This window comes from Oculina patagonica, unplaced genomic scaffold, assembly GCF_052425735.1.
Source record: "Oculina patagonica isolate OP01 unplaced genomic scaffold, crgOcupat unplaced4, whole genome shotgun sequence".
Classification (NCBI taxonomy): domain Eukaryota; kingdom Metazoa; phylum Cnidaria; class Anthozoa; order Scleractinia; family Oculinidae; genus Oculina; species Oculina patagonica.
The window spans coordinates 364,958-379,162 of NW_027558254.1; the positions used below are offsets into that span (position 1 = coordinate 364,958).

At 36.9% G+C, this 14,205-nt stretch overlaps 1 protein-coding gene across 1 annotated transcript; it reads right to left on the minus strand.

The window, feature by feature from the left end:
* Positions 1 to 633: 633 nt before the first annotated feature.
* On the minus strand, positions 634 to 9,635 carry LOC144640657 (serine/threonine-protein kinase haspin-like). The gene is made up of 10 exons (XM_078499750.1): positions 8,808 to 9,635; positions 7,761 to 7,890; positions 6,518 to 6,602; positions 4,489 to 4,574; positions 4,355 to 4,388; positions 3,923 to 3,972; positions 3,126 to 3,217; positions 2,547 to 2,852; positions 1,815 to 1,917; positions 634 to 1,321 (listed from the first exon to the last, which is right to left on the minus strand). The coding sequence occupies exons 1-10, from the start codon at positions 9,247 to 9,249 to the stop codon at positions 1,123 to 1,125; spliced, it is 1,527 nt and encodes a 508-aa protein (XP_078355876.1). The 5' UTR covers positions 9,250 to 9,635; the 3' UTR covers positions 634 to 1,122.
* Between the last annotated feature and the right edge of the window lie 4,570 nt (positions 9,636 to 14,205).

Sequence of the window (14,205 nt, forward strand, 5' to 3'; positions counted from 1 at the left end):
AACTTGAAACAAGTTAAACGCCATTATTTCGGATCTTCGTATAAACCTTACACTGAGATTAGTTGAATACTTCGGACTAAAATTCTGCGCAAAAAATTCCGCCTTCAGTGGCGTTTGGACTCCCATCGCCCTCTCCCCCAGGGTCTGTCCGTACCGGCGAGCGAGGGCAATCCAACAAAACAAAGAAGTTTGTTCCTCACCATGGTGTTCAATGTTCAGCCACAAGATGATAACATCCCACTGTTTGACCTTGCGTATTTAGAAAGTTCGCAATTGACACTAGACTTTATCAAACCTTAGTCAGTTCAAAATAACAAACGAGTAAAACAGGTCGCAGATTTATGTTTAATGTCTTTATTAATTACCATATTTCCTATAAATGTAAGATAGTTTACTAGATAAATTAAAATATATAATACATTATTTACCTATGTTTAAATGCTATATAACTAGTTAGTATATTAAACTACATTTATCGATAAAAAAACTAGTTAAATTACTATATGTTACATTATTTGAAAGATTTAAATTAATTTAAATTAATATATACAAAACGAACACATTTTAAACACATTTATCAATAGATACCTAAATTAATCACTGTATACTACATAATTTGCCTATATTTAAACAACTTCATAAATGAATAACTACTTTACTAAATTAATTAATATATAACTAAGGTAACTATGATGTATTACAAAATTTCATTAAACAATAAATGTATAAATAAACTAATAAATAGACAAATAAATAATTAAATAAATTAAAAATAGACAACAAATAGATTAAATAATTAATTAACATGTTTTATGTGTTTAGATTACTATATGTACAAGAGGCCTTATCTTACTAGGCCAGAGACTGAAGCATACAGAGAGGATCTGATGCGACCACCAGAACCACGGGGAGTGAATCGAGCAAAGGAATGTGGTTTACCCTATGTCTAAAGAGTACACTTGGGGCGGAATCTTGAAAAAGGTTTATAGAGCAAAATGGAAAAACTTTACTGCTGCGGCAAACAGGGCTCAGGAACACATATACAGTGCATATAGGCACGAGGGGAAAAAACATACCGTGCACCATTTTGTACATGATTATGGGTGACACTAATTACACCAATCATGGTCTTTCCGGTAAGAAAAACTGTTCCACAACTTGTGTGGCAGAAGTAAAATCTGTGCCACTTGATTTAAACTCCTCCAATTTGTTTTTTACGTTTCTATTTTTTCTTCTGTTTTTCTTCGCTTCCAATAACTTTATGGAAAGATAATGCAGCCATAGCACGTTTGTGCGAGGTTCAAATGGTTTCCAGTTATCTCTGTCAACAAAATACAAAAAGACGTTTTAAAATAAACAGAGCACTCCATACTTAACAGCACATATCACAGTTTAACTAACGGTGGTATGATACGTTTAAATAACTTTTTTTGGGAAAATTACCGCCACAATATTTGATTCTTTGTAATAATAGTCTTCTAAATGTGTTTCACAAAAGGAGCTTAGCTTGTTACCATGGCAACAGATCTCCAAATGCTAATACCTTTCTGGTCATTTTCGAGTTTTGGGTTTTTTTATTTTAATTCTGAACGTGGGCTTCTCTCTGGGCCTCTTTTCGAAGTTTTAATCTCCCAAAAGCGTAGCCTGCGTAGCTGGCGCGCGCGGGATTCGCGATCGAGTGCGTGTGCTTTGCTTGACCACTTTTTTTTCTTGCACCGCGCTTATCCCGCCAGCTACGCAGGCTTCCAAAAGTGAAGTAAACACATCATGTTCAAAGACAAATGACGTTATGCTTACAACACAATCACACTTACTTATTGGCCTCTTGCATCAGACGATACACTTTAAATTGGTAGTCCCCACTACCTGTAAACAGTTCTTTATCCAGTGCCAAGTTGTTAAACAATGTCACACCATCTAAAGTGAAAGTAATAGAAAAAGAAAACAGAATCAATTGCACGGTTAGAAAGAGTGACCCTGAGATGTTTTTGTTATGCAAGTGAAGATTTCACAAGGAGGAAGAACGGGTATTTGGAAGTTCCGTTTAGGCATTGCGAAATAAATGATTGGTCATTGACTAAAGGAAAGAAGGAATTAAGTAACCAACGAAAAGATAGACGGACAGTCGGATGAATGAAAGAAGTAAAGAAATAAAAAGTGAATATGTATATATATATGATTTGATTAAATTTTTATCCTTTGTTCAAACTTTATTTCCTTTGTTTTTGAGAGGTTTTTTAGTATTGTTATGTATGATGGTGGGTTTAAAACAAAGTAAAATGAAGTTTAAGCCACGGATAAAAATTGAAACAAATATATAGTATATTGACTTTCCTCGGACTTTTTCAGATAAAATATACTGCAATGTTTTGAAATAGCATAAAAACTATACGATAATGAAAAATTTAAAATCTATAAAACATACAATAACATCTCAAAAAAAATATGAGTGAATGAGTGGAAATAATTTTTTCGAAAATCGCAGTGTATAAAAAACACATGATTGTCTTTATTTTCATTTATCACATGAAAAATTTCGAAAGTACCTTTCTTTATCCGTGAGTGGGTGAAATCGATGATTGTGGCACGGACTCCATGGGTTTCTACAACTTTTCTTCTACCATCTAATGTGCCCACGATAAATGCTTCTTCCGTCCTTTCGACGAGAATATTCCCCCAATGGAGATCGCGGTGTTCGAACTCAAGAGTGTTCTCGGCCACGGCCAGTGCAAGGGCTGTTTGTTCTAAAGTACTCCACGCTTCGGACATTGATCTCAACTCAAATTTTTCTAGTGCAATTCCACAATTGTTGTTCTCAAACACAATAAATATCTGGTCGCTTGGAAAAATATCTGAAAGAAATTTAAATGGGATGCAGCAGTCATGTCATCATGATTATTTACAACATATAATCTCGACCAACCACAAAAACATAGACAATAGAGTAAGCTAATCAAAACTCGAAGTTAATAAAATTAGCTCACACGAAGCGTGAGAACACTTTTACAAGTGAGCCACGGTTGGTTTTGGATGACTTTTTTGTTGACGAGTGAGAACGTATCGTGCACGTTTTAAGTCATCTGAATGAAGTAATTTATAACATTAGTAGTACATTAGTAATTTACCGGGTCTGTCGTTATCCGTTCCGTGCTTCTCTTGCCACTGATCCCATTCTTTTATTAGTTGGCCGGGATACGCATCTTGGCAACATCTCACCCTAAACGTATACAATTGACAATCTTATAGTTAGTACTTCAGAAGAGAATTAATACTTGATAAATCTGGGCAAACAGGCAACCTAGGATCAGCGCTTGTAATACTCTCCTCTATGCGGGGGTTTAAATCCCACATTCCTAGCCCGAATGTTCCCCAAATACCATTTTATTTTTTCTCGCACCTCTACTAACCAAAGAAACAAAAGTTCAACGGTAATATACAAGGAAAACAAAACGTGAAATAAATAAACTATGAACTTTTTGCATGATTACGTTTGCTCAAAAGGTGTTCACACTCAGCATGCAAAACTCAATGAACAAGCAACATTTAGATCCTCCTCCTTGCACAAATTGGCCATTCTTTCCTTTCTGGAATTTAATAGGCCTTAAGCATGTTTACGTCAGACTGGCTTGTTTCACCAGTAAGCCGCGCTTTCGAAGTGCAAACTTGTAGATATTATCATGAACGAATTCCTAAAGAAGCAAAGATGAAAAGAATGCCCTCGTGTAAACTGCATAAAAGAGGAGAAAGGTTGAGAATAATTTGTGTAAACGAGTCTTGGCCGTGGTGAATTTTTAGCTGATGACATTATCATGCATAAGGCCTATTTCAAAAAGGATGAGCCACCAAGTGGGTTTATTAATTAAAAAAACATCTTCATCGTCATCATCATTGTTAATATCATTATTGTTTTACTGCAACGAACCTGTGTAGGGTTAAAAAAGCTGTCGTCATGTTGTCCGTTGGTGCTATGTCCTATAAAATGTAAAAACCCGAGGTAAGTCAAACCTGAAATAATTACACTGACTAAATTTGGCTGCAAATTATAAACTGAAGGACTAATTGTCTGATTGACAGACTGCTTCACTTATCAAAATTGACTACCTGCTGGGTGAAAGTCTGATTCACTTTTTGACTAATGCTGCGCGGACTGACTTATGACCAGCTAACCACCCGACTGCCACTCAGGACTCGACTGTGCTCAGAATATATTCTATTAAGTATGCCCATTAATTGGTTACCAAAGTTTCAATGGTTAAATGCTAAACACCCGTCCCCAACATGGTATTAGGTATTCCTCCTAAAACCAATAACAAAAGAAAGAAAAGGCAAAAAGATCTTCGAACAATTAACTCACATTTTTCTGCACATCTCCGAGCAAACTCAGCTCCCTGGTAAAAAAGGATAACGTGAGAATCAGCTTTAATGGGTCAAAATAATATTGCTGAGACTGGATAAATTAATTGTTACAAATATTGCAGGAAAACATACTTGGAAATGACAATTTCTGGCAAGATTTCTTCCAACGTCTTTTGTTTACTTCCGTAGACTGGAAATTTACCTTCCACAGGAATAATCTAGAATTAAAAGATATCAATCTTACGTGTAAGGAAAAGACGAATAGCTAATTAATGAAAATAAGACGAGATCCCGGGTTTTCAATGAGCGAATTCCCGATAATTCTAGGTGTAGACAGGTTGACTATTGCTCACAGAAAACGAGGGCCAGTAGTCTAATTGTTTAAGAAGATACTCTAAGGAATTGCGGTCCACAACCTGCATTTTTATATACTTTTCAGCCAAAAATTAGAATCATTGCCCCTTTGAAGAGCAACGGGCGCGCGATCGTGTTCTATAACCGGACTACTGCTTGCGTTGTGATTGTTTGATTCCTGTTATCTATTAGAGCACAGACGAACAAATAACGTCACTGCGTGGTGCGACTCGCACGCGTCATCAGAGTTTATAGTTCAAAACTCGCGGGGCCACAACAAAACAGAGGAGTTCAGCTTAATTATAAATCTACAGTGAGAAACAAGTATCGTCAACCATTCGAAACATTTATGTGAGCTTAACAAGTTGAAGCAGACAGTGAATGATTCGAGAAATTATCGAAATCTGTATTAAATTGTTTTTCCGATGTTGAACAGTTGGGCTACGCCACGGGAAACAAATGAATGGGGATTGAACTCAGTGGTTGAGCTATTGAACACACAATATCCCCAGACTATTTTTTTTGAAAGATTTGTTTGTAAAACCAGCGAAAAACTGAGCGCACGCTCCGAGAGCAGTCTAACGATCGAAAGAAGGCACCTGTGTAGCCAATCAGATCACGCGTTGTGCCAATAGACGGCCACTGGGTTAGGGCTTGCAACAATTTGCTCTCCAAAAACGTTTCATCTTAATTTCTCAAAAAGCTTGCTGAAAAGTTGCTCCAAATATCCAAAAAGATGCTTCTGATTAATAGAAGTTGCTCGAAAGTTGCCCCAAAAATCCGAAGCTTTGTAGCCAATCAGATCAGGCGTCGTGCCAATAGACGGCCGCTGGGTTAGGGCTTGCAACAATTTGCTCGAAATCTCCCAGAAAGTTTTATCTTAATTTCTCAAAAAGTTGCTGAAATGTTGCTCCAAAATCCAAAAAGTTGCTTCTGATTAATAAAAGTTGCTCGAAAGTTGCCCAAAAAAATCCGAAGCGCTGCATGCAATCAAGAAAATTTCTCTAAATATATGCTTATTTCCCTTTGAGGGTAAGATTTCTAAGCAGTTCTATACAATTTGACAGCACAAGAAGCATCTAAATAACGTATTAAGGGGAAATTTGTTTAATAACAAGGATTTCTTTAACTGGGAAAAAATCATGAAGATATCGATGATGTCATGTTTGCTGACGAGGTTTGTAATGTTTTAATGCAGAATGAGCCGAAAGATGCCGGAAACGTCCTCAGATCTTCGGCAAACATCGTAAATCTTCGGAAACGTTGGTATGGCCTTTAAACGACACTCGTATAATCTTCTAAGAGCTTCGGTCTGGAAATATCTTAAAATGCAACAAGTTGTTCGAGAGGAGAAAAAAATGCTCGAATGGGAAAAAGTTGCTTGAAACACGAAAAGTTGCCAAAAAATTGCCGAGGAACTTGTGGAAAACCCTACGCTGGGTTATTGCATTAGAATACAGACGCACAGATGACGTCACTGCCTGGTGTGATCAAAACTCACGGGGCTACAACAAAAAAACATTTTGAAATCACGGTTAAATGATTATTATTATCAATACACGCGGCCAAATTGAAAACCGCCCTATTGAAAACACGCGCTTTGCGGGCCGCAAATGACTCCTAGCGGGCTGTTAATGCATTAACGGCCCTGCAGCTGATTGGTTCTCATTATAAACGACTGCTTAACTTGCCAATGCAATGTGATTTGTATTTTTGTTTGTTTCTGAGTAAATATGATGAATAAAACCACATTTTTTGAACAGCAACGTATAACCTTGAAGAAAAAAGAAATAAATTTAAAAAATACCTTCAATACAGCAGAGCGCCCATCTGTAAACTCCACCTCGAAAACCTCGCCCGAGGCACCCTCGCCAATCTTTGTACACACTAAACTGTAAAACAGAAAATAAATTATACGTACAACGTGGCCACTATGAGTCAGTATCAATCATGAAAAAATAAATCTTTTATCTTGGGTTTACCAAACATTTTTTTTCCGTTGGGGGCAGTCAGCGGATCGCTTTCTCCCGCTGTATATGAAGTTGTAGAGATTAACGGGCCAAACACGGCATGCAATCAATGTCATTTTCATTTTGTTAAACAGAACGAGTAAGCAGAAGCCCACGAAATAGTCGAAACGTGGTAAATGCAAGTACAGTCAAATCCCGATAATTCTAATAACCCTTAATAACTCGAACCTCCCGCAAACTCAAACCCTTTTCGGTACCCCTCCAGGTCGTTTTAATTTCTTACTAATTTAATCCCCGATAACTCGAACCTTTTCGATTTCCCTTGAAAGTTTGAGTCCCAGGGGGGGGGGGGGGGGGGGTACTCCGGCTTGTAAATGACGGGGATGATCGAAGGATTTTTTTGGGTTTGAAATTTTCGATTCTGGGATTTTTTGGGTAAGAAGATTTGGCAAGTATTTTTTTGGGTGACTTGATTCAAATAGGGGATCTTTTAGGGTATTTAAAGTGCTTTGTTTCGGTCTTGGCGTATTTATGGTATGATGAATACCAAACGCGAGCGTTATTGCCCCTCCTGGCAATTTAGGGGTAATATTTGACAAGGGATTTTTTTAAGGGTCATTTTTGGTCCAGGGATTTTTTTGGGTAATGTCGGAAGACTTAGGGATTTTTTTGGGTCCTGAGTTTTGCCTTCATTCGATCATCCCCGTCATTTACAAGTCGGAGTACCCCCTGGGGTTTGAGTTATCGGGATTCAACTGTACTGCAGTATTCCCTGCTCTATTAGCTCAACACTTCATGGCACTAGCATTCCCATTGATTTTTTCCTACTTTGAAATTAAGGTTATACTTTATCTCAGAATTATCCCAGTCCTCCCCAAACCGTTGAGGGTCTTGTCGCTAGGTTGTGTGAAAATATAAAATATCATGGGACTCAACTGCAGAATTGTGAAGGTGATTGGTCTGATTAATCTAGACAGTGGCAATACCAATTTAAACTAATCAAATATGGTGAATTAGGTAGTTCCTAGTCCTTTTGAAGGATAGCGATGTCATAAGTGTCCGTAAAAACTAATTACATACCTTTCGTCAAGAAAGTCGCAAAATTTAACAGGCGATTCTTGTGAGCATGCACGTAAAATTGTCGTCAAAGTGCTGTCTTCTTCTTGTTCTTTCTCTTGTTCTTTTTCTTCTTCTTCTTCTTCTTGTTCTGCTAATAATAATAATAATAATAATAATAATAATAATAATAATAATAATAATAACGATGATGATGATGATGATAATAATGATAACATAATTAATAAACTTCATTTATTTTACCGTCACTGTATTAAGAGCTACTGTGCTAATTGAGGACACTGTAAATTGGGAAACAAATGTTGTAAATCGAACAGCAACGTATTTTAAATCCCTTATTACAGGAGGGTGGCCAGTTAGCTATTACAACAACGTAGAGAAGTTGAATTAGGGACCACCAAACACAAATTCCTTTAGTGGCGTGGAGAAAAAAATATAAATCTCCCAACTCCCAACCTCCAACAGTGTCTGATAGTCTAACAATATTACAAATGAGTACATGAAATGCTTTTTCCTTTCAAATACTGTTTGCGGACATATTAAGCAAACTGACTCAACTCGTTACTTTCCTTTAAGTTAATAATATTATTTAGCGACCACATTTGCATCCATCCAAGTTCAGCCGACTCGATGTCTGGAGGAAAATTTAAAATTCACGAATTTCTTACACCGTGTCTTTTGCGATTCAGTTTTGTAGAAATTTGGAAAGAAGGTAGTAAATTGAAAAATAAGGATTCTACGATCATCTTAAAGATCAAGCAACGGCTGCTAGTCCATTATGTGTTTTTATAATTTTTGCTGATACGCTCGATATGCTCGAAATGCGAGATTTCAAAGGGCACAAAGACTTGGTCACCTTGGTTGGTGCTTGCGAGAGAAGAATATATATAAGAATGTAAGAATGTATATATATATAAGAATGAAACCAGCAGTCTCAACAAATAATCATATGCCAATCATGTACGATAATCAGGCCCTATCTCACAGCCAGGTGCAATGGAAGGAACTAATCTGTGTCCTAAGGCAGTGGATAACAAATTAATCTCATACCAAAAGTTCCTATCAGAGCATCTGGTGCACGGTACGTATTTGAACCCTCGTCCCTATGCATACGGTATATGTGTTCCCGAGCAGATGATGCACTGTTGAATATCTTGCCGCAGCAGTTAAGTATTCCCATTTTGCTCTCATAAACCTTTTTCAATAGACCACCCCATGTGTACTCCTGCAAACATTTGGGGCGAAAACCACGTTCCTTTCCTCGATTCGCTCCCTTCGGTTCCGGCGGTAGCAAAAGCGCCTCTCTGAAAGCCTCAGTCTCTGGCCAAAGGGTTACAAAGGGTCTGAAATATAAAAAAAGTGACAAACACTGAAGGAAAGTCTGAAGAAAACGCTTATTGAATTTGATCAATAAACAAACTGCGACACACGAAACGTTATAACACCATCTTTGTGATTTTAATTTCATACAATATTGTTTACTGGTGCACATGTAGTGGAAGATGCCCAAAAGTTATGCTGTGTCTCACACATTTATTAGCACTGGTAAACTTAAACAGTATTTTTATTTCTTATTCGAATGGGAGTGCATAATATTCGCGGCAATTCATCTAGTATCAGCTCAATGTCTAATGTACAGAACGATTGCAGTAAAGATTTCTCAACCGCAAAGTATCCACAGATCAAACTTTAAACAAATTTCCTGAACAAGGCAACAGGTAGGTCATACACGCTAACAAAAACAATTTGCTTTTCTCTGATAATTTACACATTTTGCTGAGGCCGAACACATATTCCTGAACTCTGTTCAACCCATAGACGTTGACTTGTAAAAGATAAACGGTGTAAATCAAAAATAAATAGACCTTCTAACCTTAAAGTATTGATTTCAAATTCGAGATCCTCCCTCAGACGAAAACTCCAAACAAAATAGAACAACTTACAGCTGAACTTACCTTTCGCTAGCCATTGCTTACATCAAAATCAAGCGTACTTCGTAATTTATATCATACAGCAAATTAAGGTGTTAGAAAATGAACAACGTGCATGCAACTTGTCGCGCAACGCCCCAAAAACCTAAATTTACCGACAACCTTACACTAAAAATTAGAACTTAACATCCTTTTGAAAAAAAGAAACAGAATGCTTATAATCATAACATACCGGGCGGGCAGGTTCCGATTATGTCATATTTGTGTATAACGCAACATACACACGGCGGTGCTACTACCGTTCCTCCAAAGGGACAAACACCGTCATTACTGGTGGTTGTTTCTACCTATGTTATGTCATTTCCCCTAAGTATTACGTAACGATTTTGTTACGTTAGCTATATTATTTAATTTTGTAACTTTCTATCACATTGTGTGTGTATTAATATTTTCAAACTGTGAACATGACGATGCGGAATATCCGAAACTTGTATTTAAGATTTAGAATCCAGTTTTGGTATTGACTGTTATTTTGAAGCATCAGTTGTAGGTAGTGATTAGCTTGCTTCATGAAGTTTCAGTGTGGAATATTTTAACCAAATAGTGTTTTAGAAAAGCATCAAGGATTGTCCAAAAGCCGCACACAGGGTAATTTGCACTTTTTATTAGGCAATGTTTACGTGAGAACTTTTATTTGCTTGTGTAGATCAGAAAAAAATGGTCAATTTTTATGTAACAAATATATTATGTTGACAGGCTGGCGTGTTAGCTTTTATGTTACAAATAAAATTTGACACTTAGAAAAGGTGCTCGTGAAGACGACTAGTCAAATAAGTATACGTAATTGGACTATATGCTGATCAATTTGGAAATAATGTTAAAGAAAAAAATTCCGAGGGTAGCCAAAATTGCGGCCGAGTCCAATTTGGCTGTCAGCGGAATTTTTTATTCAAATTATATCCAAATTGGACAAGCATGTAATCCAGTTAAATATTAATTATATAGCTTCCAGTCAGTCAATCCAGCGTAAACAATAAACTTATGTCCAGAACGGGAAAAGCATTAGCAATAGTAGGCATATAAAAGAACATGCAACTAACTCAAAGTATTGCTTGAGTTTCTAACCGGCAAGTTTTGCTGGATCTAGACGGAAAATAAGCTTTAATTAATATACGTGGTGGTAATTTAACGCAATAAACGAAAATCTCTTCCTTTTCACTGCCTCATGTGACACTTTCTTTTTCCTTTTTTGTTGACCTGGAATGAAAATAAGGCTGAATTAACATGATGGCATTATTCCAAAAAAGGCCCAAACTGCACCACTCAAGTTTCAAACCGGCAGGTTTTGCTGGAACTAGACAGAAAATAAGCTTTAATATACGCGGTGGTATTTTAACGCAAGAGACGAAAATCTCTCCATTTAAACTGCCGCAGGTGACACTTTCTTATTCAATTCTTATAGACCGTGAGTGAACATTAGGTTGAATTCACGAAATGGCATTTCAAGTTTCAAACAGGCATGTTTTACTAGATCTAAACAGAAAATAAGTTTAATATACGTGGTGGTATTTTAGCGCAAGGGAAGAAAATCGCTTCATTTTGACTGCCTTATGGACTTTAGCATTCAAGTCTTTTCGACCTGGAGTGAACATTAGGTTGAATCCACGTGATGGCATTTTTTCAAAAGGGCCCAATCGGTACGTTTCAAGTTTCAAACTGGCAGGTTTTGCTCGATCTAGACAGAAAAGTAAGCCTTAATATACGATGTGGTATTTGAACAGAAGGGACGAAAATCCCTTCATTTTCACTGCATTATGTGACACTTTCTTATACGATTCTTTTGGACCTAGAGTGAACATTAAGTTGAATCCACGTGATGGCATTTTTTCAGAGGCCCAAATGTACGTTTCGAGTTTCATACTGACAGGTTTTTCTGGATCTAGACCGAAAAAACCTCAATAAACGTGGTGTTTTAACTTCATTTTCACTGCCTCATGCGACACTTTCATTTTTTTAATCTTGTGGACCTGGAGTGAACATTAGGTTGAATTCAAGTGATGGCATTTTTAAAAAGGCACAAACTGTACGTTTCAAGTCATAAACCGACAGGTTTTTCTCGATCTACACAGAAAAAAAGACTTAATATACGATGTGGTATTTTAACACAAGGGACGAATATTCCTTCATTTTCACTGCCTTATGCGACACTTTCATTTTTGAGTCTAATGCTTGCGTGCGCTTTGCGCATGCGCATTAGACTCTTTGTTATATGAAAAAAGCTGTTAGCAATCCCAAGGGAATGATTCGGGATCGATAATCGTTCGCTGTAATGTAGAAAACAATAATCAGCTGCAAGAACGGACTCCGTACGGACACGCACGATTAGTTTCAATTAAAAACAGCCAATCAGCGACACGTGTTCCCACGCATAATTAAAAGTTCTTTCTCAAGTCACGATTATTCAACACTTGAACAGGACGAAATAATTTTCCAGTTAAGACATTTGTAAGCTTTTTGTGAAAATAAATCTTCGTTTTCAGTTCAGTTAAGCACTTGTGTTTTCGTCTTGCTTAAAAAGCAAGACGTCTTTGAGAAAAAAATATTTCGACGGCGACTCGCGTTTATTTACACAATGCGACCAAATATTTATTTTGATTTAAAAAATAGAAAACTTTACCTCGGTTTTTGTATTTAAGTCATTCGAATTTTGACCAATTTTTTCTTTACAGTGCAAACAAAAACCTTCAAAAATAAAAGATGTACATGGATAAATGTAAATCAAGTTACGCGACTAAATCAAAATGCGTTTGTTTGGCCGCTTTGCAGTATTACACTGTCCCGGCCTTTGCCATACACTGAAATCGAATTTCATGCTTTTACGACTCTCAGAGATCTTAAGTTCTTCTTACAGCTAGAAAAATCATAAAATGGTTACATTGATATGGAAGTGATGATTCGGGAAATTTGTACATCATGATAAACAGTCTTCGCTCCTGTGTATGGTAGCTCGATAATAATTGCCTAGTTTCCAGCGTTCAAAAGGTCATCATTATATTGACGTGAGCATTTACACCCGTTTTAGGAAAATCTGTCACTAAGTGCTTACAGTACAATGGAGTAACAGTCACTATTTCAAGTGCTTTTATTGCAAAATCTGTTTCAAGAGTCATCATCAAAATGGTGAAAAATCTGAAAGAAAACGATGTGAAGTTCTTCAACCCTTGTTGTAATGAACATGCTTTTTGTAAATCGTCACGCAATCTTGTCCAAATGTTTAATCGTTTCTGCTTTTACGGACAATACGGAAGAAGTAACATCAACTCCTGTTCACACTTTAAATTTTGTGAAGCATATAACATTTATGACTGTTTCGTTTTCATCCATAATCATCCACGATGCCCCTAGCTTGCTAAGCATTTTAAATTAAACTCCCGAACACAAACCTCTAACCAATTTTAACCGGCTTACGAAAACCGCGCAATCTGTATCACTATGCCATACCGCATTAGACTCATGTCACCCTTGGTGACCTATTTTTTAATCTTGCGGACCTGGATGGAACATTAGGCTGAATCCATGTGATGGCATTTTTCCACAAAGGCCCAAACTGCACGTTTCAAGTTTAAAACCGGCAGGTTTTGCTGGATTTAGACACGAAATAAGGCTTAATATACGAGGTGGTATTTTAACACAAGGGACAAAAATTTCATCATTTTCACTGCTTCATGTGATACTTTCTTAATCGTTTTTTTTGGACCTGGAGTGAAGATAAGGCTGAATCCACGTGATGGCATTTTTTCAAAAGGGCCCAATCTGTACGTTTCAAGTTTCAAACTGGCAGGTTTTGCTCGATCTAGACAGAAAAATAAGCCTTAATATACGATGTTGTATTTTAACAGAAGGGACGAAAATCCCTTCATTTTCACTGCATTATGTGACACTTTCTTATACGATTCTTTTGGACCTAGAGTGAACACTAAGTTGATCAATCCACGCGATGGCATTTTTTCAGAGGCCCAAAATGTTCGTTTCGAGTTTCATACTGACAGGTTTTTCTGGATCTAGACCGAAAAAACCTCAATAAACGTGGTGTTTTAACACAAGGGACGAATATTCCTTCATTTTCACTGCCTCATGCGACACTTTCATTTTTTAATCTTGTGGACCTGGAGTGAACATTAGGTTGAATTCAAGTGATGGCATTTTTAAAAAGGCACAAACTGTACGTTTCAAGTTATAAACCGTCAGGTTTTTCTCGATCTAGAGAGAAAAAAAAGATTTAATATACGATGTGGTATTTTAACACAAGGGACGAATATTCCTTCATTTTCACTGCGTTATGCGACACTTTCATTTTTACCTTATGGTATCATAAGGTATAGTGAGGGTTGAATGTCACTCCATTCCCGTTAAACAATTAATGTATGCATTAAATCTGCATTAACAGTGAATTAAACACTGTTTCCCCTCTCTCCCGTACTAGGTTTTGTTTTGTCCACATAGTCGTGCCATTGTCT

Bases quoted from the DNA above. Each gene is read 5' to 3' on its own strand.
- LOC144640657 (XM_078499750.1), bottom strand. From the start codon at position 9,249: ATGTGCACCAGTAAACAATATTGTATGAAATTAAAATCACAAAGATGG. The intron at 7,891-8,807 runs GTATGAGATTAA...TATTATTATTAG, and splicing joins TGCTCTGATAGGAACTTTTG to CAGAACAAGAAGAAGAAGAA. The intron at 4,389-4,488 runs GTATGTTTTCCT...CTTTTTTACCAG, and splicing joins CCAGAAATTGTCATTTCCAA to GGAGCTGAGTTTGCTCGGAG.